We start from the raw sequence: 25,264 nt of genomic DNA, 5'->3' as shown, positions 1-25,264 counted from the left end.
GACTACGTTATCCAATCGGAGAAGCGGTGTTGAGTGCTATAAGGCGGGACCCCAGTAAACGTTCAGCCAATGAGCAGCCGAGCGGCACGCGCGAGCAGGAAAACGTGATGTGCGATACCACTGATTTCCTTTCCGATCCGATACCAAGTAATATCCAGGGTGGTATCGACGATACTGATCCGATACTTTGTACAAAAACTTATTTTATTTATTGTATCTCAAACTATAGCGTCACAATGATTACAGGACATCAGATTTCTTGTTCTTATCACTTAATAATGCAGAGTTCATCATATAGAAATAAAAAACCTCAAGTTTTGCCCTATTTGAACACGTTGCCTGCAGCAGTAAAGGACTCTGTGAGAGACGTCTGTCTCGCCCTAGCAGCACCTGTCCCTGTCCTCCTCTTCAGTTCGCCTCAACATAAGCTCGTCATATTCTGTGATATGATTTACTCTGAGGCAGGGGCGATTTTAGCCCATTTTTGGGGGTTCATTCAAAAATGAATCAAAGCACCCACAAAGATTTCTTACTTTTTTTGACAATATTTGCTGTTTGACTAACACACTACTAAAATATAAAAAGCATACAGTACTTGGTTGAGACGTAAGATTTTAACAACAAAAGTATAGATTACCCCCCCCCCCCCCCCACACACACACACACAAAAAAGAATGGTTTGTTCCAGCTCTCTTGCTCCGTTGCTGCCAGAGCGATGGTGGCTGAGACGCAGCAGAGCGGAGGTGGAAGTGCCTGGCTTAAAACAGGACATATTAGCTGCATTTAACCTTCAGTTACTCTTTATATAGTTGGTAGGAGTCAGACCATGTTTCTTTTTGGCTGAAAAACATTACACCAGGTAACCTGCAGTGTTGAAAACTTTTCCGTCGATGTTTGCTGCCCTACAATCCGTCCTAGTCTGTAGTAAAATCAGCGACATTTGACTGTCCTGTTGCTCCCATTGAAATGTATACACCCTATTTAAAATCTAAAACTTAAAATTGTCCGTAGCCTAAAGTTGTTACCACTGTCCTGTTTGAAATGGATACTAACTAGCTGACTGAATGCCCATTAACCTTATAACTCCTGGTGTGTGTGTGTGTGTTTGTGTACACAGAGTGTGTGACGAGGACCCAGGCACAGAGAGACTTGATGAATTTAAGAATCTTATGATTTAATAAAGAAATTTACAGACTTGCACAGAGATGGTAAAATTTCGATCACTGATAACAGAGACGAAGACAACAGATGACAAGGACAGGGAGGACCAGGGGTTTAAACACACCAAGGAGACAGTCATAGAGAACTCGGGACAACTGGAGACATTTAAGGATGCAGGGACCGAAAGAGACACGGAAGAAGTCTCATCGTGATGTGTAAAGTTTATCTTGCTTGGCTGGGCAGCTCTCTGGGTGCTCAGCACCCCCAAAGCTCTGATCCTAGAATCGCCCCTGCTCTGAGGTGTTTGACAAGGTTAGTGATGTTGCCACAACCATACATGCCAACCCTCCTGATTTTTCCAGGAGAATACCGAATTTCAGTGCCCCTCCCGAAAATCTCCCGGAGCCTCCATTCTCCCTAATTTCCCCCGATTTTCCACCCGGACAACAAAATTGAAAAACCATATCGCAGAATTCATAGCGCGGCCCAGCCAATTCCAGTTTCCAACAATGGCGGCAGCGACTTAGTTTTAATATCACTCTTATTTCTCTTTCTGGGTCGCAAAAAACTTTTGACATATTTTCAGGTGAGAATGTAGCTGTGTAAACTTCAAATATCTGAGCCGACACATCGTCTTCAAACCCCCGCGGCCTTTCACCACTCGGGTCAAACATGATATATAAGTCACTTTGATAACTTAAACATGTTCTCGTTTGGCTTTTTCAGTGTTTTATTTGTTCGAGAGTAAATCGGTTTGGCTGAGATCAAAGTTATTAGATTAGATTAAATTAAATTAAACTTTATTAATCCCTCGGGAGGGTTCCTGCAGGGTTTTCACACAGCTGAACAAACGTCAAACAGAAAATGATTAAACAGAAAAGTTTACGTCAGCGCCCGGTTATATTTTAGACAGCAAGGAGCAGACGGCAGTTTCACTCCACCGAGGGAGCTCGTGACGTACTACCCGGCTTTCTTTAGACCACGAAGGGCGGGTCCTCAGGTGGAAGCAGCCTCTGAATTTGGACACCCCCGCTGTTTCCGGGCCGGCCAATAATAACGGTGACATGTAACGTATTTTATCCGATAAATAAACCCTGTAAAATGTATTTATTGAGGTTTTCCTGGGAATATCACCAAAATTCGAGCTTTGGAAAACGCCGTATTTCATCCAGTGTCTACCCTCAATTACTGAATAAAAATAATAATTCCCACCACAAACACATGTGCAGGGGACATGGTTGACGCTTCCGGACTGGACAGGTTGAAGTTTAGCTGACGGTGTTTCCCTCCTCTCCGTCCTGAGTGGCGCGATCTGGTTTGATGTTCTCAGGACTTAAAAGCAGTTTTTGTTTATTTTGAGCTTTTTGAGTTTTTGATGTAAAACAGCTAAAAATAAAAATGTCTTAGACTCTTGTAACTGTTAAAGATGAATATTGGCGATATTTAGTTTCGCCAGTAGGTGGCAGTGGCGGCTCAGACAAACAGGTGACCGGCAAAATAATCCCTCACAAAAGTAACGCAGGCCACTTATTGTAATGGCAGCCGTCAGTAAAACAGAACTGTTTTGCTGTGTTTCAGCGCAATAAACCTCCACGTGCACCTGGATGAACCTCGTCTTCCGTCAGTGTGTAACACGTCTTCAAAGTGGGTGACTTCCATCCTTTTTATACAGTCTGTGGTCTGGAAGCAGCCCAGGACATTTTACTCCAACCAGGATTTTAAAATCAGCCCATTCTGCAGAAAGGCTCATAAATAAAGAACCTCGGCAGTAAAAGACGGTCAATGAGTAAACGCTTATTAACCCCGATTCTTTCGTCCCCATGATAGAACAGAGAAAACCGACTCATAGTGTGTTAAAACATTTATATTTCTTTTATTCAATCATCTTCCGGAAGAGAGAGACCCCTGCACAGCCCAAAACGCCAGTTGCAGGATCTCGAACATTAGAATCATAAACTGTGCCTCATATAGGTTTGATTTCTGTACTTTACACGTCACAGTTTCAAACATTGCTTATATGGCAAAGTTCCTCTTTTCTGTGTCTTATCTATTAATATGGCTGTGCACTAAAACTTCCTGTTGTTCAGTCTGGCTGAGCACTTAGTTTGGGAGTCAAAAGCGGCCTTGCTCTACAAACCTTCATGATTAAAGAACATAAAACAATATAATGAGAAAATAAGGATACTAAGGATATTAGTTACATGACTCTCTGATTGCAGAATGTAAAATTTCCAGATTTCTAAACGTTTAAAACTCATGTACAAAAATCTCAATCAGAACTTTGTGTGCAACAAATTATTCACAGAATAACTCAGAGAATCGGCGCCGTCTCCAGAGCTTTGACTCGAGTGGCGAACAGCAGGACGTTCTTCTCCACCTCTGCGTTGATCTGCGCCTGCGAGGCTCGCGGGTTCTGTCGCAGGAACTGTGCGATGCTCAGGACGCAGTCTCGCTGAGGACACGGAACAGAACGACATGCATCGTGAGGAAATGACACGCGAGCAGAGTGGCGGATGTGATCGGCGCCCCCGCTGTACCTTGTAGGCGTCAACTTTGTCCTGGCCGGTGAGCCGATTCAGCAGCTCTCTGCCGACCTGGACGCCCGTCACCGCCGCCAAGATCCTCCGGTCCTCCTCAGTCTGAGAGTTCAACCATCGCAGCAGCGCCACCTGCAGGAAACACGATGAGAACCAATCGCAGAGTTTTTGTCTGTAAACCCAGCAGACATGCCACAGGTGTTTTTATGAACACAAAAAGTGAAAAAGATGAACAGAAACAAGCTGGGGCTCTTTAGATTCTCCCGTAAACTCACAAAACTAGACCAAAGACAGAGCTGATGGAGAAAGACGCAGCATCCCTCTGTGCAGGTGAGCCTCAGCAGCCAATCAGGAGCAGGGACTGAACTTAAAAACGAACTGGATGAAAAACACGTGGGTGTACAGAGGCTGAGGGCTGGACTGTGGATCAGGAAGTGACTTCAGGTTTAACTGTGGGTATAAAAGAGCTGCCGACAGACAGACAGACCTAAAGCGTGTACCTGCTGCCTGTGGGAAAGGAAGAGGGACAGGATAACACCTGAACACCTGCAGGTGTACCTGTGTCTTCAGGAGGATTTGTGGCTGTTTTCCTTTCAGCTGAGTTAGATTTTAATTTGACTCTGCTGATAGTTTGATGTTCCTGTGACCCTGCACCTGTAAAGATTACAAGGTCCATGACATGTCAGGGACCCTCCCACAGGATTTCAAATGTGGGACCAATTGTTCTTGGAGCGGAAGAAGCTTCTCTGATTAAGTCCAGGCGCTTTTCTCTCCAGGCTCCTTAGACTACGATGACTGAAACCTGTAATGATTCCTGAAAAATTAAATTGTTTCTGTTCTTATTAAAAGTCTTTTTGGTCGTTTTGATCGGACCTTCTCGGCCACGTTTAATTTACTGTGACACACGCTGTGATAAAAGTTTACATTTCATTTGTTTCACATCAGATTAAACGGATTTACCTGCTGGAATAACTGCGCGTTGCTCATCTCTCCTGTGTGGTTCACTGACCCGGACATGACTGGAAAACGGCCCAAAAACAGCGAAAAATCCCCAAACTAAGAAAAACGTCCCGAGATTAAACTAAAGCAAACTTCAGCAGCTCCTCTGTGTTCAGCAGCTTTCGCTGAATTTCACATTTATCCACAAATTCGACACGACAGTTTTTGTGGATGTACATGCCCCACTTCCTGTTTACATCACTTCTTCTTCGTCGCTTCAGAAGCAGCTCGGCGGCTCCACAGCGCCGCGTGCGTGAAACAAAACGCTGCTTCCGTCCGCGTGCTGCGCCACAACCGTGTCTCCGCGTGTTTGCCGCAGAGCTCCGACTGAGCGCTGGGTATCGATTCCCATTTCTAAAATCGATTCAATTCCGTTTTGACTCAGACAGTCAGAAATATTCTAATTCTGATCAGTTATCAGTTCATCTCCATATTTTTATATCTATGTATAAAACAAAGTTCATCAGAGGCGTGAGCATCACAGCAGAGGCCTTTGTGTCAAAGGAACTGAGGATAAAACAGAAAATCATGAAGCAGATTTTCCTGGCCTGGCGTTTTATAGCAGATAGCTAGACTTGTAGTCAAGACCGAGACCAAAAAGTCCTTAAACTGCAGCCAGATGCTGCTTCGTTTACGGGTGTCGGGCATATTATGTGTTTTTGCGATGCACAGCCCTCCTCACCGCTGTCTCTCACTCACTGAGAGGACAGACGCACGCTCCACGTGACTCTCACCCTCTCTGTTTTTCACACAATGATATTATCCTATATCCTCGCATGTGATTGGCCACAATATGGAGGGATTGGAGCATAGCTGAGCCCCTGTGTGAGAGCTGAGCAGCCAAAGGAAATTAAGTGAGGAGCGGCTCTCGCTCAGTGGGAGTCGAGTCTGAGTCACTACAAAGCGCTCTGTAAGCACGGCTCTTAGAGCTGATGCTTTTGAAATGACACATCATCGAACGTTACGGTGTGTGTCATGGAAACTGTTGACTCCAGATCTCCCGACCACTATGTCGATCTGAGACGGCGAGACCGAGACAAGACGGAGACAAGACGGAGACAAGACGGAGACCACGTAAAAGTGGTCTCGAGACATCAAGTCTACAGATAACCTTAAAAAAATACTGCAGTCGATCCAAAACAGAAGAAAACCATGAATCAACATGTGAACATGACCTGATGCTGCTGAAGTGAAGCAGAGCAAAGTTACAGAGGTTTGATTACAGACACAGCTGAGCAATCATTTGTAAAAGTTTACATTTCTTCGGTTTGAACGGCAGAAATGAGGCATTGTTGTCAGAGGCCGACAGCGCTGAACACCGCAGCACTGCTGCGTGATAAGCAGAGAATAATGCAGAAAACAGAGATTTGATGGTAAACTGGTGTCTGAGGACACTGAGAGAGCTGTGCAGGAAGTAAAAGCCAAAGTCAGAGCGAGTTCATGACGATGTTTATCAAGCGTGAAGCGTAGTTTGGACCTTCGTTTGCCGCAGGTTCAGAGAATTTTGGTTGGAGAGAGAAAACCTGCAGCATCAGAATCACTGAGCTTTCGCTCTTCAGCCCTGACGGTGAGTCCGTGACGTCGGGTGAACGATCCACACTCTGTGTTTACATGTTTCTGCTCTCATTTACTGTTTCGGCTGTTTGCTGGTTGCTGAAATAGTTTTGTGAGATTCTGGCGTTTCTGGCAAAATACATTTATATTTAAAAATCGATTCTAATGAATCGATTTCACTTTATTCAAACTAAAATCGACGGATTTTTTAAACCCACTCCTGCTCTGACTCCATTTAAGCTCCTTTAAATAATTTCCTGTGTAAAAACTGAAACACGAGGTTTCCCTCGTTTCAGTTTCCTTGGAAACAAACAAACAAACTTTTTAATTTTCTTTGTAATGCCTGAAAAAAAATAGTCACATCACTCTTCATTTACCCAGAATGCAGTGCAGACGCATGAAAACAATATGAATGATATTTCAGAGGGAGACATGAAGCCTCACAGACACATTTTATTGTTCCAGACAGCAGATAAATTCATTACTGTCAACATTTGTTTCACGGCAGCTTGTATCGCTGCTGCGACCTTCACAGCCCGTCTCCTGAGCACAATGGCAGCAGTTTGACGGTGCCGGCGTCTTTCGGAGGTCACGCGGTTTCAGCCGCGCTCTTTGGGTTTGGAGAAGGAGCCCAGCTGTTTGGTGTTGGCGTTCCTCAGCTGCTCCAGCTGCCGCTGGCCCCGTCGGTATAAATACTCAATGTGCATCACGTCCGTCTTCTTGATGCGGGAGTTCTCTCGGAACTCGTCGCGGATTCGGGGGAGGAAGCCCGGTTTGTCCTGCCCGGCTCGCAGGAACTGCCGGTACAGAGCGAGGACCTGCTTCTGCAGCTTACTGTGCCGCAACATCAGACCGAGTCAGCAGAGACAAGAGTCCAATCAGAGAGCAGCTATGCACACATGACGCTCCAACACCGGCGTGTCTCCAGCTGCGCTCCCTCACACGCCCACTCTGAACACACCACGAGGCTCAGCTTCACCTGTTTCTTCTCATTCAGGGTCTTAAAGACGACCTTTGCCTGCAGGAAGAACACAAAGAGAACCGAACAACAAAACAGCGTTCAGGAAGGTTCATCGCGTCACGGTCGCTGATTTTATTCTCTCACAGGAGAAAACTGACACCTTGAAGACACAACAGAAGGCGTCTGCTCACCTGCAGCTCCATATTTATATCCTGCAAGAACAGCTTTGCATCAGTCAAAGTTCAAAATAATCCTTCTTTAGCTCACGTTCTCTCTGTCTGCCTCCTAGCATGCCTTCCTCCTCTCCTCCTCTCCTCCGGTCAACAGCAGCACAGTTCCCCCTGAGCCAGACTGAATATAACAAATGTTCTCCTTCTACCTGCTTGTTTTTATTTCGAATGCATTCACTGGAGTTCTGATGAAGGAACACGTGTTTGTGTCTCTCTGTTTCCATTAATGTGGTCTGATCTTTAACTCATGTGTGTTTCATATTCCCGCACAAGCATGAACGTGCACGCGAGCCCCGACTGTGCACACAGGTGTCGACGTAAAAGCACGTTTTTATTTCAGTAAAGATTCTTCCTCCGTCCTTTTTTACCCCCCGCCTCTGCTGATTTTCTCATCACTGATTGTTTTCTGTGATAACTGAGCTCACCCGGCACACGTTATAACAACAACAGCGTTTAGGTGTGTCTCTCACTAAAACACATTTCAGCTAAAATAACATAAATAATTGATCTTTGGATTCTGACTGGATCCTTTGACCCTCCTGAGTAACAGTTTTTACAGTAACACATACAGTAGTATTAGCATTACTTATATTATAGTACTACACGCAGTATTACCAGCAGCTGTGGCTTATGAAAGTAACCCACAGCCGGCTGCTGGACCTCAGGATTGATCAGCGAGAGCGATCAGTTCAACTTCCTGTTTACCTGACGGAGTTCCGCTCGGACCGGTTCGGACCGGCTCCGCTGCTTCACCTGTTTGTCCTATTCCACCGTCACAGGTACGTCTCCCGGCTCTCTGTGACCTTATTGCGTTATAACACCGGCCTGAGTCGCAATGACCAGGACAAACTACAAAACACGTGATTTCCGGGTCAGATTTTCACAATAAAGCACGCGCACAGACAAATAAAAGCTAATACCCGTTTTAAGAACGCTGCTCCTGATTGGTTAGAGCTCAGTTACCTTCTGATGTATTCATCTTAATTTGTACCGTCCAAATCGCCCGTGGGGGGTGTTCGAGTGGGTTAAAAGCTCTTACTGCGGCGGCGCGGAACAGGAAGATTAGTAGCACTTCCGGTGTCACCTTCTGGAGTCAAATGTCAAAACAGGCGAGCTGAAGCAGTTGGGCTCGTGCTTTTATCACCGGCATCTGTTTCCGGGGGAAGGCTTCCGTGATTTATGACGCCGGTACCTGCGGAGAAAGTAACGAAGTACTTTTAGTGAACTACAGTTTTCAGGATTCAGATCCGACAGTAAGAGAGGAAGCTCTCCCCGCTTCTGTCACACCTGGTAGAGACCAGAAACACCACACCTGGATCACAGGTGAGCCTCTGCGCGCTTGCAGTCACAGCCTCGAGCTTTGAGGTGTTTTTTTAGCTGATGAAGACGCTCTCTGTTCTTCCTCTTACAGACATGGAGATGACAGCTGAGGAACAGCAGCAGGTGGAGGAGCAGGTGGAGAGGCTGCTGAGTGGGCAGGGGTCAGAGGTCACTGTGTGTGATGTGGGCCTGGAGCAGAGCAAACCCGCCACTCTGAGGAAGAACGTCACCTACATCGTCTGTGCTGTCATCTTCAATGAAAAGGTGAACAGAGGTCACCACAGGTAGCCACTCAGTCTCATCAATACCCTTAAATGATCAATTATTTAATTAATTAACACTCCTTCAGGAGGAGGTGCTGATGGTCCAGGAGGCCAAACCGGACTGTTACAAACAGTGGTATCTTCCTGCTGGGAGGGTGGAGGTGGGAGAGAGCCTGGAGGAGGCAATGAAGAGGGAGGTGAGTGAGGAGGAGCCTGAAGCTGCAGCTCCTCCAGCGTCCAGCAGGGGGAGCAGTGAGTCAGTCCCCATAGACTCCCATGTTAAAACAAACCTGTTTACAGCCTGATACACAAACAGTTTGGTCTCTGTGGATCATATACTCCTTCATAACAGCTGTATGCGGAAGAGCGTTTCTATTACTCACCTGTTCAAATTGTATTAAGGCTTAAAATTTGCATTAATAGGGGCGTGGCCTCTTTGACTGACAGGTAGATGGTGGTACAGGTGGCTGTAGCAGCTAGCTGTGCTAGGCTTCACCTTAACTAATGGGAGTCCCTGAACTGGACCTCTGGACCGTGTTTGTGCTGTCGGAGCCTTTTGGAGCGTTTTAACGACATCATGTGACCAATAATATGCCTGCTGTGATGTCACTGTAGAAACAGAGCATCCGAGGAGGCGGAGCTACAGTTCAGATATTACTGAGCACTGATTAGCAGATATGTGTTTGTGTGATGTTTGCATAAGGTCTGTGAATGCAGCTTCCCAACTTTCTAACCAAGATATGTAGCATTAATTAACTCCTCCCACTTGACCAAATACGATCACTTAAGGTTGAAAAAGTCAAAATACTGAAATAACAGTTTGTTTTTTCATTGGGTAAGCACTGCCCTCCTTGCTTGCCCTGACAAAACAACACTGCTTTGCAGACATCAGGAGGCGAGGAGGAGGAGTGATCTGGCTTTAACCTCAGTGTTATGTCACCTGTGTGAACATGTTTTGTTTTTTTTGTATGTCAATAAAATGTCTGAAAATTCATAATCAGAGACTTTGTGGAGCCCCAGGTGGACATTAGAGGAACTGCAGGTTTTGGGGTTTCAGTGTTTTCTTGTCTTTTTAACTCTTTTATTAAGAAAGTACATTGAACATAACAGTAGTATGACTCTCTACATTGCTTTTGCTTTCAGATTTGTAAACTTATAGTTGAAATATAAAACCCGTAAGAACTTGGGTTGGGGGTAGTGGGGCAGCCAAGTTAGCTTCGCATTATTAAGGTTTCAAAGCTTTGAAATGCCCCCTTGCGGACAGATGATAATAATTGGTTAGGCCTGTTGGACTCCAGTTCTTGAAGCTCTTATCGCACTGATTCAGGGTAAAGTCTGAGTCATATACGCACTATCTAAAGACTTTAGAGGCATTTCCAAACCACAAATTCTTATTGCTTCACTCCAAGCAGATATCATTACTCGTAGTGTTGGTTCATCTGGCAGGTTTGTTTTGTTCTGTAGCTTTGTGTCTGATATTAAAGCTGTAGCTGGTATTACTTTAACATTTGTTCCTTCCAGATCTTTCCATCCCACAGTGTAATCTAAACAACAGAGACATATCAATGGCCTTAACTGAGCTGCACAGTAATACTCTCATAGACTTAGAGGGTTTTATATTTAACTCTGGCTTTGTTCCCTTTCCAAATGTATTTTGACAGCAGTCTATCCCACTCCACAAACTGTTTTTGTGGTGTGGGAATCTGTAGCGACCGAAACAAATACAGCATGTTTAATCTAATGGCTTCAATCCTAGAGTGTAGGTCCAATAAAGGGATGGGATTCAGAATCAGAATCAGAATACTTTATTAATCCCGAGGGAAATTAGGGATCCCATCTTTGTATATCAGATTTTATGGATTCATTCACAGGACCATAGTTGGCATCAAACATTTTGGTGACGTCACGATGTATTACCCCCCTACGTACCTAATGCTACCTGCGTCCCATTTCCATTTACAGTGATTCTTCATTTCGATTGGTGGATCGTAGTTTAGAGTTAGTACCTGCGTTTTGTTTACATTAACCTTGTATCCCGAGAAACTCTGAGAGCATTTCCATGATTTTGGGGAGTGCCTGTGTGGGACAGGATGTAGTAGGTCGTCGGTGAACAGTGCTAATGTCTGGTCCCCTCCTGCTGTTCTTACTGTCTCTGCCTGATCCACTGATGGTTCTGTAAACAAGCTGTTTCTGCTGATTAAACGAGCTTCACAGCGTAGCTTCTACTGGACATGTACTTATTGGCTTCCACTGCCGTGTCGTAAATCTTTGTTTATCGGTATATTTCACCTTAGCTAAGCTGGAGGGGATCTGCTGCTCTTTCAGGGTCTCGCACACGTTGGCGTATTCTCTTGGTTTTTTTAGAATCGGGGGGTTAGTCAGGGTCCAAGCTCACTTGGTTGGAGGTAAATCCTCTGTTCTGCCATGCCGTACGAAGCAGAAGTTCCTTTGTTTTGAAGCTGAGGAATTTCACAATAATAGATCGCAGGGGAGCGTCGCCTGGGGGTGGTGCGCCCGTTCGATGCGTACGTCAAGTTCATCTTTGGACGGCCCCAGGCCTTCCCGCGGCAACTTCTCAACAAACTCACTCACTGTTGTAGAGCCCGCTCTGCTGTCTCGGGTACAGCAGAAATGCATTTGTTCTCTCTTCCTGTACGGCTCTGTAGGTCTGTCAGTTTATCCTCCACCTTGTAACAGCAGTCTGGCGAGGAAGGAGCGGCTAGCAGGTCCAGCGGGCATGAGGTGTGGAGGTTAGCCGGATAACTCGAAGCCAGTCAGTTAAATTAAAGAACAGACCTTTATTCATTGTCAGCAACATAAGACCATACAAGCCAGGTCTCCACGGCTCTACTCTGTCCGTACATACATGTGCGGGGATCGGTAATCCCGGCGCCAGGCCGTTACAATGGTGAGGTCTGTCCTGAGAGCAGAACACGAGCAGCATGTAATGGCTGCCACGCTATACTCACACACCCACTAGGAGACTCCCCCAACTACTACAATAGTAGGGCAACCCCCCTAGTGGTGCGATAACACAATAAGGGTTATTACAACCTTCACCTGTAGCTTTATTTTTTCAATCATGGCGACCTCGGTGTTCTCAATCCTGCCCTCAGCCTCGTCCAGTCTGGCGCTCACCTTTAGGATTTCTTCCTTGATCTCCCCAGTTGTGCACTGTTTTCTTGGCGAAAGTCTTTTATTTCCTGTAACAGTGTCCAAGTCAGCCATATTTCAGCCGTTGCCTGCTGGGGTTGATTCACAGTGTGCGGCAGCAGGTTTGCAGTGAGAGGAGAAAGGTATCAGCCTGGAAGCTATCATTATTTTCCCACCGTTAAACTACCACTTCATTGCCACCTCCGAGTATTGGTTTGGTGTATTTCGCTCACCCCCTTCTTTATTCACCTCGAGGTGCTGCCATCACAGTGACGTTCAAATCGGAAGTCCGTTTCAGTGTTTTCTTTCATTAAAGATGATATTTGGGAGATGACATGAAGCTTTATGGAACTTAAATTAAATGTGTAGTTTTTTTAAAGGCCATCATTAGAAGGGACTGCACATTGATGAGTTTCCAGGTTGCCTCTGATTTCTGCTGCAGTATTTAAAGCTGCCCTGTGTTGAGCAGCAGCTTTGTGAGATGTTTGCTTCAGCTATAAATTCAGTGTCACACTTTTCCTGCTATCCGTGTCGGATCACAGGCGCAGCAGTCCGAGCCGGCCTGCACAGAACTTCGTGCTTTCCATCCCAGACTCTGCTCAGGAGGACGTAATGCTGTGAAAGGATCTCCGTCCTCTCTGTGATCACCACCCTGCTACAAACAGCAGTCTTGCTTATTGCTGCTCCTCTGACTGAAGAGCGAGCTGCTTGGTTGGTCTTTAGAAGAAGTGTTGAGTGATGCATCAAACGCACCTCTTTGTGTGAGGGTACTCAGATAAAAAGCTGATGAGCAGCGCTGGGATGTCTTTGATCTGGGTTTCAGGTTTTGTTGAACCAGCTCATGCAGAGAAAGCCTGGCTTTGTCTTCCATCAGCTGCGGCTCTCTTTGTCTGCAGGTGAAGGAGGAGGCGGGGTTTGAAAGTGAGCCAGTCACCTTGCTGCTCATCCAGGAGCAGGGACCTCAGTGGATCCGTTTCATCTTCCTGGCCAAGGTCACAGGTCAGAGGTCACACACTTTATTAGTGTTGAAGGGTGACCTTTTTACTCCGAGCCCCTGAACGCATCGTTAGCTTTGTCTGGTTTGAGGAAGCTGGGTGAATATGTGTATCACATGAAGGGCAGCAGAGTTTAAGGAGCGTGTCTCTCCTCTTCTGTCAGGGGGAAGTTTAAAGAGTCTGTCAGCAGCAGATCAGGAGTCTCTTCAGGCCTCGTGGTGGGACAGACATTCAGAGCTCCAACTCAGAGGGCGGGACATCCTCCGCCTCATCGAATCTGGACTGAAGTATGTAAACTCAGCGAAACACACCACAGAGTTGAGTTTAGTTATCGATTAACCTGCAGCATCACTTTAAATTCACATCAGTTTTATTTATGGAGTACCAGTGCACTTAAAAGATAGTGTCTGTCTCCTGAATCCAAACTGGAAGCTGGTTCCACAGAAGAGGGGCCTGAAAACTGAAGGCTCTGCCTCCCATTCTACTTTTAAATACTCTAGGAACAACAAGTAGGCCTGCAGAGCGAGAGCGAAGTGCTCTAATAGGGTGATATGGTACTACAAGGTCATTAAGATAAGATGGGGCCTGATTATTTAAGACCTTGTATGTGAGGAGCAGGATTTTGAATTCTGGATTTAACAGGAAGCCAAAACAGGAGAAATCTGCTCTCTCTTTCTAGTCCCTGTCAGGACTCTTGCTGCAGCATTTTGGATCAGCTGAAGGCTTTTCAGGGAGTTTTTAGGACTTCCTGATAATAATGAATTGCAGTCGTCCAGCCTGGAAGTAATAAATGCATGAACTAGTTTTTCAGCGTCACTCTGAGACAGGATATTTCTAATTTTAGAGATGTTGCACAAATGGAAGAACGCAGTCTTACATATTTGTTTAATATGTGCGTTGAAGGACATGTCCTGGTCAAAAATGACTCCAAGGTTCCTCACAGTGTTACTGGAGGCCAAGGTAATGCCATCCAGAGTAAGAAGCTGCTTAGATACCATATTTCTAAGCTTTTCAGGGCCGAGTACAATAACCTCAGTTTGATCTGAATTAAGAAGCAGAAAGTTAGCAGCCATCCAGGTCTTTATGTCTTTAAGACATTCCTGCAGTTTAACTCATAGGTGTGTGTTATCTGGCTTCATGGACAGATAGAGCTGGGTGTCATCTGCATAGCAGTGTAAATGTATGCTATGTCTTCTAATGATGCTGCCTAAGGGAAGCATGTATAATGTAAACAGAATTGGTCCTAGCACTGAACCCTGTGGAACTCCATAATTAACCTCAGTGTGTTTAAAAACTTCCTTTATCTGAGTTGTTCAGCCTCTTTTTGATCTGTACAATGTTGACGTGGCGACTCCTGACTTTCCTGCCGTGCTGCCTTCAGGTACCGTCTGAGTCCCTGCCATCCTGTCACGCTACCCTTAGACCTGAGCTGCCGTCACGTGGTGCAGAGACTCATGTTGGTCTTCGTCGGTGCTGAGGAGCACATCTGGGTTCTGCTCATCAGAGGTACCAAACTCACTCGTTAGCACTGACAGAAAACTTCACGCACTCTACAGTTTGGCTTTTTTCCTGAAAACACGGCCGAGTTAAAGTGTTTTAAGTGTGACATCTTCCTAAATAACCTGTAATTAAGTAGGACCCTGAGCCTCAGTAACAGACTGAACTAAATTAAATAATGCAATATATTAGAAAGTTACAAATATAAGAAACAGTCCTAATATATATAAATACCTCAATGATAAATATCCAGAATATTACAGACGTGATTTTTTTGCTGGCAGCCCCGGAGCCCCACCTCCCAACAGCGGCGGCGGTGAGGACCCACGCGGTGACCTGGGCGGCCAACATGGTGGTGCAGGAAGCCATGCAGTCGGCTTACTACGACCATGATGTCAACACGCTGGGCGTGCTCAGTCTGCAGCACAACGGCCGACAGAATGGCAAGACGGACGGCGTGTGCTTCAACACACTGGTGGCGCTGACGCCTGACCACGTCCAGCGCGATGAGGACGGGCGCAAGGTGGAGTGGACACCGACGGGGCAGCCTCCGCGTGTGGAGCACCCTCGCTATGTCTGGCATGAAGTCCAGAAACAAACGCTGAGGGAGAAACTGCTGGAGAAAACCAGAAACGCCGCCCTGGTACCGATCCACAGCCTGTACTGACCGCCGGCGCCGAGCGTACAGGGACGACACCAACTGTACTCTTTGACAAGAACGAGAAGTTTTAGGTTTTATTCTGAAAGGCAATCTATGCCAGTAACTGCAGCAATAAAATTAAAGATGATGACTGTCAGGGAATCACTCCGACCGCCCCCAGACTGGAGCTCCCGGGGTCGTCGGGGGCGGTCCAGGGTGGGGGGAGGGACCTCAGAGCCTTACTGGTCCTCTATCATGTAGATTACGAGTTACTGATTTGTTGTGAAATTCTGTCTTCAGCTGATTAAGGACATGTCCAGCATCGCTCACTGACCTGTGGAGAAGCTGATCATCTGCTCGCTGCTCTTGACGAAGGCGGTCGCACTTATCTCCTCCTCCTCCTCTCCCTTATCTTCCCTGCTTAGCCTCTTGTGTCCTTGTCTAGTCTCGTGGTTTTTGTATTACTTTTCCCTGAACACTCTCTCACAGTCTGTTCTCTAAAACCTAAAAGAGAATTATGGATTTGATCAACTGGTCGCTAAATGCAATCGACACCCTTTTCTCAACGAGAAGTCTGGGCTCGGGTGAGCCTGAGTGCTGAAGATATCTACCTATGAACCATGATAACAGGGTTCTGATCGGAGCTGGCTTGGCCCTGACTTATCGCAGAATTAAGGAAGCGGAACCAGCTGTTCAAACCCCCACAAGGCTGCCCGCTGGGATTGAAACGATGGGAGAGGCGTGAGTTTCTCAAAATGGGCTCATTGAGTGCAGCACAGATAAGATCTTGGAGAAGCTACGGCTGCTGTGGATACTCAGAATAAGATCTCTGACTGCAGACTGGATACATCTTGGAGAAGCTCACTGCGGTCGTGAGTTCTCAGTTTTCCAGGGAAAATTAATACAAAAACCACGAGACTAGACAAGGACATAAGAGGCTAAGCAGGGAAGATAAGGGAGAGGAGGAGGAGAGGAGAAAAGTGCGACCGCCTTCGTCAAGAGCAAGAGCAGAATCGGCTCCTTGAGCACAAGAAATGACAACATCACAGAACGCAAGTATGGCGAAGCTCGCGGCTCTCCAATGGGAGATTGAGAGACCAGTGTTGGACTGTAGAACTGCTTTGAAATTCATATGAGTTGTTCGCACTAAAGTAAAAACCACCATCACTTCATGCGGAGACCCCTTTGGCGCCAGCTGCGGGCTCAAGGCTGGAGCTGAACAACAACTCCCTGATAACGACTGTGTTGAGTCTGTTCTTCCCATTCCATGTAAGGCCACCTGGGTTGGCTGGAAGACTGTTTACTTAGCCTGGCAGGGCGAAGGACACTGTCTCAGCTGAACTCTGGACACACACACACACATATACACTGATATGCACACACTCATCCCCCCTCCCTTTCCAAACGCCTTCGACGCTTATTCCCTTCCGATGCTGACGGGGATCAAGGAGACCAGCGCACGCAGGCCCGGATGTGCTGTCTAAGTCGGCGGTCTCTCACCTTTACCCCCCCTGTTGCTTGTCATGTGTTTCTTTGGTGTATTAAGAGTTTTTTCATGTGCAGAGGTGTTTTTTCTGTTCTCAAACTGATCTCCCTGTTGGAGCTCAGTCTGGGGGCAGTTATTTTTTTTCTTTTTTTCTTTTTTTTAAACATTTATTTATTGGTTTTAACCGGTTTTACACGATGCACCGTGAGCAAAAATAAATAAATAAATAAATAAATAAATAAATAAATAATAAAATTAAATAAATAAATAAAAACAAAACCACAACATACACACATATTTTTTTCTCCTTATCTTTCCTCATCTGGTGCTTTTTCCATTGTTATACCTCTCTGTCCTGTCTTCCCCATGTGATGTTTGTGTAATGTATGTGTGGTCGGAGGGCAATAGGTCGGCAGCCTTATGAAATTTCCCCTTGTGGGACTAATAAAGGTATATCAAATCAAATCAAAATCACTTCACAGCTGGGTTGGATTATTCTATAATAACGTCGTTCATGAGTATGTTCATATCATTATCTACATGTGCGACGTATTTAATAACTAAAGCTGTGTGGTACAGCTGGGGCCCCCTTAAAGCCCCCCCTGCATGCTGCACTGCTGGAAAGAGAAAAAAGCAGAAATTATTATTGTCATTATTTTTAAATATATGTGTTTATAAATAAGTCTAAAGTTTCCAAAATAAAGAAAAAAAACACTGGTGGGGAAAAAGTCACTATGACTTCCTAAACATATGTTAAACAGAAACAACGCCCCCTGGTGGCCAAAGTCTTAAATTCTGCAGAGAATAATTCATAAAATTAACTTTTTTATGCTTCTGTAGAAAAACAACTGAAAACTTAAAAAGTTTGTATTTGTGAAGCTGCTGTGAGAAAACTTGAAATGACTGAAGAGTGAATTTAAAATATTTAATAGTTGTTTTTATTTCAGTTACGTTCCAAACACTGACCCAGCTCTGCTGTTTGCTGGTGTTGAAGGGGACTGATGGTTTTGTCACTAATGGTCACTTATAGATTATTTATTGGTTCACACGCTGCATGTGGCCGGCGTCGGAAACTCCTTCATGTTCCCACCTTTACTGGACTGAACGTTCAGCCCCTCCTCGAGGTTTGTTCCTGTTTGTCCAGCAGATGGCGCCATGTTGGCGGTCAGAGGCTTCAGAGTGAGTCTCAGTGATCTTTACACCTGCTGCAGAATCAGCACAGCCTGACACTGCTGGCTCTGATGCACTGATGTGTTTGAGATGCAGGAAATAAAACAGAACGTTCAAACTCTGACTCTGAATGAATCACAGACGCGTCTATTTTCCAGCTCTTTATTTCTCTCACACAGCAGCAGGAGGAGACGCGGTTGTTGGCTCAGCAGCTCTACGGCGAGTTATCGGGGGCTCAGGTCTGGTCAGCTGACGGCTCCATCTTCATCTTCCTCATGTAGTTGTCATTGAGGTTCTTCAGGTGTTTGGTTCGGTTCTCCAGACGGACCAGCCACTCCCCCCTCAGCCTGAAACACACAGGAAGGACGGTTACATTACATCATGCCAGCGCATCACATGACACCATGTAGTCAAACTCCACCCCCATCTTGCTGTTACACACACTGCACGTGCTCAGCAGTGGTTCTGCAGACCTACAAAGGTCACGCAGGTTTGTGACCTTTTATAAACCACCTGCTTCAGCTTTCGGTTTTCGTTCTTATGGTTCCGGCCTTAAAGCTACCGTGTCAGGGTGAGCGTCATCATATTCATTAACAGTATTTTAAGAGGATCTGATCGTAACAGCGATGCCTGGAGGTGGTCGGTGGCGTGCAGCAGTGCTGAGGTCAGAGCTTCAGAGCTTAATGAGCTCTGAGTCTGCAGCAGATCTGGTGTCCTGGTGACAGCTGCGGCGTTATCGCTGTCGCATCAGCGCTTTTATTTCACCAACACCCACGAGCGTGCTCGCCTGTCTCTGTGAGGCTCGATGAAGAAAGAACACCTCGTGCTGCTTTCTTCTTCTTCTGTTTGGCTGCACGTCACAGACAAATCCTTCACCTTCAGTCTCAGTACTTGACTTCCCTTACAGTGCTCACAGATACGATTTCACCTGAAGGACCTCTGAAGGTTTCATCTAAATAAGTTCAAACAGTATTTCTGCTCAGGTTTTGTTGCTTCTGCATCTGTTTTCATTCTCTGTGCTGCAGTTTTCATCTTTATTGACAGAAACTACTGGAACACTGCTCTGTGCCAAAGAAACTGAGCTGCACCGCGTCCGATTCAACTCTCTGACCGGATGTTATTGGCTGCTGATGTCACTGATGGGATGTTATTGGCTGCTGATGTCACTGATGGGATGTTATTGGCTGCTGTCTGTAGGAAGAAGGCGTTTCTCCTTAAAGATGGTGGAGAGGTCAAATCATCACAAGTTGCCAGCCTGCCAGTCCAAACTTTTTTCTGGTCCTTCCTTTGGGACACACCTGAGGACAGAGGCTGTTTGAGGGGTCAGGGTGTACGTTATGTCACTGAAAGGCTTCACAACCACAGGTGCACAAACGTGTGGCAGACAGGAAGCGACTCCAGGACACAAAGGCAAAGAAATAACAGACGTTCGTCTGTGAGGCGTCACATGTTTGAGTGTAACCCAACCCTCGCCATCAGCTGTCCTCACCAGCTCTTTGTCGCCTTCCTGTCAAGTTTTTCGGATTATTCCATTTGTCCTGATAATCTTCCTGATGTCAGCCGAGGCAGACAGACGGACAGGTAGGCATCTCGCTCCTCTGCACCAGGAGCAGAGGAGCGAGATGCGAGATTTTTTTACGGGTTGTATGGAAGCCCCAAACGCAATTTCATTGTTCTTGACAATGACAATAAATAAATACTTGACTTGACCAACGCTTTAAGACCTTCATCTGACACAAAGGTGTTGCTGAAGCAGCATCAGAGTGATTCAAGTCCAGCCCGGCTCACTGGTTTAGGTTAGCATTTCTCCTTTCAGCGTGCTGAGCACCGCCACTATGAGGTCTCTTATCCACAGAAGTGCCAGCGACTCATCCAGAACCAGTTTCACACATTTTCACCAAAACATGTGGGGTCATTGCTCCAGGCTCAGTACTGCACCACAGTGACATCACTGAGTGTCTCACTATGATTGGCAGATGTCCTCTTCAGGTCGTCTCCTGGTGCACCTCTTGTTCTGCACCGGCTGTTTGCATGTGCTTCACTCTGAGATCACCACGAACCTCAAAGTTGTGGGTCCTGAATCACCAGTGTGACGCAGCGGTGCAGGAGGCGGTGCAGAGGTGCAGCTAAATTATAATCAGCCAGGCTAAGGTCTGGGATCTGCAGCGAGGACCTGCAGGATGAAGCTAACCTGTCAGCTGATCAGGAACAAAACGAAATGATTTAGAGAAGCCAGAGAGTCACGTTCAGCATTTTTCTCCTCCTCTGCTAAATATAATTAATATGACTGCAGCCACTTCCTGTGCTGTTGATGAGCTGCTTCTTCTACAACATCTGCTGCTATGACTGTGGCCATTCAGGCTCCTCTACTACTGCTACACCCTCTGCTTAGACTTAGACCTAAACACTACCACAGCGTCTGTAACTCCTCCCATTTCTGCAGCTTCTGCTCCCACTGCAGTGGGTCTACTAACCACAGGGTTTGTGGTTCAGTCCCTGGATCCTCCAGCTGCATGTTGAAGTGTCCTTGGGCAAACACTCCACCCTCAGGTGCCTCCATCAGAGCGTGAGTGTGAAGGTTTGGATAAAAGTTCTTCGGCACTGAAATACCCTTCCATGAACGGGGCGTGTCTCGCTCTGCTCTCCTGTGCTAGTCCAGCACGTCCACGCCTGCGATGACCTCTGTGTGTTTTACTGTTACAACCTCTCCTCCTGCTAACGCTTCGACTCCTCAGCTTCTACCTGAACTTTAAATTTAGTTTTACTTGTTTGGTGTTTGAGCTGCAGGCGAGGGGTGGAGGAGCACCGTCTAAAGAGGTGCCGCCTTATATCTGAGCTCCTGAAGCTGTGGAGGAGCTGTGATGATGTCACGGGTTCATGGCTCATCACTGTGTTTAATCTGATCCAAGTTTTCTTTCAGTTTTCATGAATGAATGTTTTTTTAAATGCAGATGTTTTGAAAATAAATGAATCTATTAAACGAGTGTGGAGGAACAATATAACTTGATTTAATTATAGATAAGTTTAGCTCTTGTAATTATGCACTCATATGTATTTTTATGCTCCATGGAGCTGTGGAGCTAACACTAATATCAGGACACTCTGGCCTCACACTGTGGACACGTCAGCAGAGAAAAGCCCCCACAGATCCTCACTGATGGACTCGCTGCAGCTCATTGAGAAAAGCAGAAACTGAGCGTGCTGAGCTTCACGTCGATGTCCTTTCATGAAACAAAATTAGTTTTGGCTTCAGCGACGCAGACGCACAGACCGAAGCATCCGTTAGATGATTATTAATATCAGAATATCTTCTAAATTCAGCTGCTGTGTCTGTGCTCGCGGCCGGCCGGCCTCCGTCACTCATCGCTCCGAGATTATCACCTCGGTGCTTCGCAGCACATTTTTCCAGCCCCTGCTCAGATCACACATAACGTACACAATTAGCGCGGACTAGAGTCGGGGTTAGAGGCAGCGGGGAGCCAGATAGCTGTGGAGTCGGGGGGTGCATGGTAATAGATAGCCGAAGGATTAGGAGATACACGGTAGTGATAGGTAGGGGATTAGGATACAGGGTAATGGATAGCAGAGGGATTACGTGAGATGAACTGAGGTTAAGGGGGGAGGAAGATGAGTGAGAGGGGTTAAGGCGGATAGGGCTAATAGCTGATGTAACATCAGGAGGTCAAGTTTAATAAGAGGATATAAGATAAATCAAAAGAGCAGCAGGACCGGGGCAGGAGGCTCCTCCATCAGTGGCAGCACTGACCTGTTCTGACCTTCTCGCTGAGTCTGAGTCACCGTGCTCACTCTTACCTCCTTCCACCAGGTGTGTTGTGTTAGTCGCTTCCTGTTTTGAACCTGCTCCCAGTTTGTGTCACACCTGTGTGTGAGCTGTGCAGGATGTTAGCCGTGCTGATTCTTGTTCGATGGAGGATTTTGCTTTCCGGCCCCTCACCGTCTCAGCTCACTTTGTTGTCTTGATTAAACAACGGACTGATCAGAAGGACACCCGGGCAGACCCAGGACAGCCTGGAGACAACTTGTCTCTCTCTCGGTTGGTTTGAAGACTCCAGCCCGCCATCGTCCTGTTTCCTTTGCTTCCTTCAGAGCCGGTGAGGCGAGGTCATGTTTCCGCTCATTAGTGCTCATCGTCTCTGACACCTTTAGCAGCCAGACGGTGTTAGAGGCTCGTGTGTTTGTGTTGGTATGTCCAGCAGCTCGCCGAGAGACGAGGCCGTTTGTAATGAGAGGATCTGTTTTTAGATGCGTCTATTTGCCACAAGGTCACATGGCTTCACCGAATGAAACCGCATTCATGCTCAGTTTGGTAACGGACGTCTGGCTCAAAGACCTCAACAGATGAAAGAAAGCGTTTGTAATTTAAGCCTCCACGAGAGACGCAGTGTGTGAATTACAAACAGCACGTTTATCAGGGTGTGTCTGAGGACAGCAGAGCATTCAGTGGGCAGGGAGCTCCAGCTGTCCCATAAAACCCAGTTACACCCAGAGAACAAAGGACAGGCTGAGTGCTGACAGGTAACCAGACCACAGAATAATCAGCGAATCACACAGAGACAAATAAAATGCAAGAAATTAAAGCTGAGAGTGGAACGAACCATGAAAACGAAACCGTTTAGACTGAAGATCAGTGACATTACAAATGAAGGACGCCACATCCTGTAAAACAGAAGAGTCCAAAAACCTTTCCACCAGAATAACAGTAACTGAAACCCGTGAGGACGCCAGTCCGTGTGCTCAGGTGGAACAAGCAGCTGAAGCGTCTCACTTTTCTCTGCAGTAAAACACGTGCAGCGAGCGCTCGCTGGTCCCTCACAACGTTTCACCCATCAGCTCAAACTCAAGCTGATGAAAGCCTGTCCATCATACTGTGACCTGACTGTGCAGTCAGTGCATAAACATCACCATAGTCTGGAGTTATTTCCATCAGCCGCTCAGATCTGAACACAAGCGGACCTGCAGTTGTCTCTTTGGCGAGGAAAACAAACTGCCCCTCTCTGTCTCAGCTCACTTTGCCTCCTTTGTCGTCTTGATTAAATAACTGACTGATGAGTAGGAGAGCCGGGCAGACTCAGGACAGCCTGGACACAGTTTGTCTCTCGGTTTAGCAGCTCACATGTACTTTAGAGGGAACGCTGACAACCATCACTGAGTGATATCCATTATCGCTGACTGCGTTTAGCCAGCTAACACAAAGAAAGTCTGGATATGTTTAACCTTTCTGCCAGCCTCATGACAGAAAAGAAGCTGTACGCAAAGATGGAGACAGGTGTGACCTTCAATACAACACTACAAAACTAAAAGTAAACTGAACTAAGAAGAAGATGACTAAACTTGGGTTAGACACAGTTTTTGACTAAATGCTAACCAGAGCCTCACATCATGAAGTTTTATAGAAACATGTTATGCGTTGACCGCTGGGCCGAAGGACGTCACTCACTTTTTGAGTGCGCTCTGGCTCATCCTCTGCTCCTCGCTGTCAGCTTGCTGAGTCTGAGTCTCGATCCTCCTCTCCCAGAACGTCTTAATGAGCTCTCTGTCATGGACCAGAGCCAGGTTCATCTGTAACAGCACGACAGGAGCACACACGCTGTCAACAGCCTGACCTCTGACCTCCATAGAAACACATCGCTGCACATAGTTGACCTTTAACCCCTTCTTCCACTCGGTCCATGATGTCAGCACTCTGCGGTCTTCTTTGGTGTATTTGGGTTCATTATCCTGCTGCAGTGTGAGTCCTTCAAACCCACAGGATGGAGCATGAGCTCCTGCTTCTCCTCGGTCAGGGTGGAGCTTTTAATCTCACCATGTTTCAATCTGCTCCTCACATACAAGGTCTTAAATAATCAGGCCCCATCTTATCTTAATGACCTTGTAGTACCATATCACCCTATTAGAGCACTTCGCTCTCGCTCTGCAGGCCTACTTGTTGTTCCTAGAGTATTTAAAAGTAGAATGGGAGGCAGAGCCTTCAGTTTTCAGGCCCCTCTTCTGTGGAACCAGCTTCCAGTTTGGATTCAGGAGACAGACACTATCTCTACTTTCAAGATTAGGCTTCAAACTTTCCTTTTTGCTAAAGCATATAGTTAGGGCTGGACCAGGTGACCCTGAATCCTCCCTTAGTTATGCTGCAATAGATGTAGGCTGCCGGGGATTCCCATGATGCATTGAGTTTTTCCTTTCCAGTCACCTTTCTCACTCACTATGTGTTAATAGACCTCTCTGCATTGAATCATATCTGTTATTAACCTCTGTCTCTCTTCCACAGCATGTCTTTATCCTGTCTTCCTTCTCTCTCCCCAACCAATCACAGCAGATGGCCCCGCCCCTCCCTGAGCCTGGTTCTGCTGGAGGTTTCTTCCTGTTAAAAGGGAGTTTTTCCTTCCCACTGTCGCCAAAGTGCTGCTCATAGGGGGTCATATGATTGTTGGGTTTTTCTCTGTATGTATGATTGTAGGGTCGACCTCACAATATAAAGCACCTTGAGGTGACTGTTGTGATTTGGTGCTGTGTAAATAAAATTGAATTGAATTGAATCTGAGCTTCACCCACAGTGTGTATGTAAGGTGGGCATAACAGCTGTGATGTCATCCATCTGCTAATGAACCCTGTAGCATTATAACATCCATCCAGCCTGTCCCAGCTGTCATAGGGCAAGAGGTGGTGTACACCTGAACAAGGGCCTCTAAATATGCACATTAGTCAGGATAAAGCAGAGGATCTGCAGCCTTGAGTAAGCTAACATTGTGTATCCTCTTTGGCTGCTCTAATGGAGTAGTTTCAAATTTTTTAGATAAATAAAAAGACGTCAAAACCAGACAAACTATTTCTTAAAATCACATTATGTTAAAATCTGGTAAAGCAAACAACCACATTTGTTGTTATTGTTAGATAAGATAAGATAACCTTTACTAGTCCCGCGTGTGGGAAATTTGTTAATTTGTTGTGTTGTAGAAACAGCAAGCTGCAGTTTATATAAAATAAAACAACCATTGCATCATCAATTACATTAGATTATAGACAAAAATCAGAAATATCAATAAGTTTTGGCTCTAGAAATTGTCAGTACTGTGAAGTTGCTCCCTGTTTCCTCTTTCCGAGCAGCAAACAAGTTTTAATCTATCGAGATGCTGAAACTTTTAAAACTGTATTTCCTCCCTGACCACAAACAGAAGTTAAACAGGACTAAAAACTAAAGACAAACTCTTTCCTGGACTGAAGGTTACAAATTCAAACCTTAAAAATTTAAAATATAAAAATTTTGAAGCATTTTTACTGAA

General features: G+C 46.0%; 3 protein-coding genes across 7 annotated transcripts in view; 1 reads left to right on the top strand and 2 right to left on the bottom strand.

Moving 5' to 3' along the window:
* Positions 1-6,664: 6,664 nt before the first annotated feature.
* On the bottom strand, positions 6,665-8,821 carry sdhaf1 (succinate dehydrogenase complex assembly factor 1). Of its 4 annotated transcripts, XM_026188219.1 has the most exons (3): positions 8,755-8,821; positions 8,482-8,634; positions 6,665-7,269 (listed from the first exon to the last, which is right to left on the bottom strand). In XM_026188219.1, exon 3 carries the CDS (start codon positions 7,097-7,099, stop codon positions 6,851-6,853), a length of 249 nt encoding a protein of 82 aa, XP_026044004.1. In that variant the 5' UTR covers positions 7,100-7,269; positions 8,482-8,634; positions 8,755-8,821; the 3' UTR covers positions 6,665-6,850. The 4 variants fall into 4 exon arrangements, with proteins under 4 accessions (XP_026044004.1, XP_026044005.1, XP_026044002.1 ...); XM_026188220.1 differs by lacking the exons at positions 8,482-8,634; positions 8,755-8,821 and adding an exon at positions 8,406-8,475; XM_026188217.1 differs by lacking the exons at positions 8,482-8,634; positions 8,755-8,821 and adding an exon at positions 8,148-8,371.
* Positions 8,567-15,723, top strand: nudt18 (nudix (nucleoside diphosphate linked moiety X)-type motif 18). 2 transcript variants are annotated; one of them, XM_026188216.1, is made up of 7 exons: positions 8,567-8,765; positions 8,854-9,026; positions 9,112-9,222; positions 13,075-13,177; positions 13,337-13,460; positions 14,555-14,679; positions 14,955-15,723. In XM_026188216.1, exons 2-7 carry the CDS (start codon positions 8,856-8,858, stop codon positions 15,335-15,337), a joined length of 1,017 nt encoding a protein of 338 aa, XP_026044001.1. In that variant the 5' UTR covers positions 8,567-8,765; positions 8,854-8,855; the 3' UTR covers positions 15,338-15,723. The 2 variants fall into 2 exon arrangements, with proteins under 2 accessions (XP_026044001.1, XP_026044000.1); XM_026188215.1 differs by lacking the exon at positions 8,567-8,765 and having other exon boundaries at positions 8,822-9,026.
* A 2,389-nt stretch (positions 15,724-18,112) lies between these two features.
* LOC113033793 (protein FAM240B) overlaps positions 18,113-25,264 on the bottom strand; it is a 7,248-nt gene continuing 96 nt past the window's right edge. Inside the window, exons 2-3 of the mRNA XM_026187901.1 lie at positions 23,425-23,546; positions 18,113-18,313 (exon numbers count right to left, since the gene is read on the bottom strand). Of these exons, the coding sequence (XP_026043686.1) occupies positions 18,202-18,313; positions 23,425-23,546 (234 nt within the window). The 3' untranslated portion in view covers positions 18,113-18,201. The remainder of the gene's footprint in view (positions 18,314-23,424; positions 23,547-25,264) is intronic.

This window comes from Astatotilapia calliptera, chromosome 12 (genome assembly GCF_900246225.1).
Source record: "Astatotilapia calliptera chromosome 12, fAstCal1.2, whole genome shotgun sequence".
NCBI classification, from domain to species: domain Eukaryota; kingdom Metazoa; phylum Chordata; class Actinopteri; order Cichliformes; family Cichlidae; genus Astatotilapia; species Astatotilapia calliptera.
The sequence above is the reverse complement of the archived record's forward strand: the minus strand, read 5'-3'. Positions and strand labels throughout refer to the sequence as shown.

What these genes read in the sequence shown, in the direction of transcription:
- nudt18 (XM_026188215.1), top strand. Translation starts at nt 8,823, where the DNA reads ATGAAGACGCTCTCTGTTCTTCCTCTTACAGACATGGAGATGACAGCT. An exon ending in CTGTCATCTTCAATGAAAAG is followed by an intron (nt 9,027 to 9,111) that starts GTGAACAGAGGT and finishes ACACTCCTTCAG; the next exon opens with GAGGAGGTGCTGATGGTCCA. An exon ending in CTTCCTGGCCAAGGTCACAG is followed by an intron (nt 13,178 to 13,336) that starts GTCAGAGGTCAC and finishes CTCTTCTGTCAG; the next exon opens with GGGGAAGTTTAAAGAGTCTG.
- sdhaf1 (XM_026188219.1), bottom strand. Translation starts at nt 7,099, where the DNA reads ATGTTGCGGCACAGTAAGCTGCAGAAGCAGGTCCTCGCTCTGTACCGG.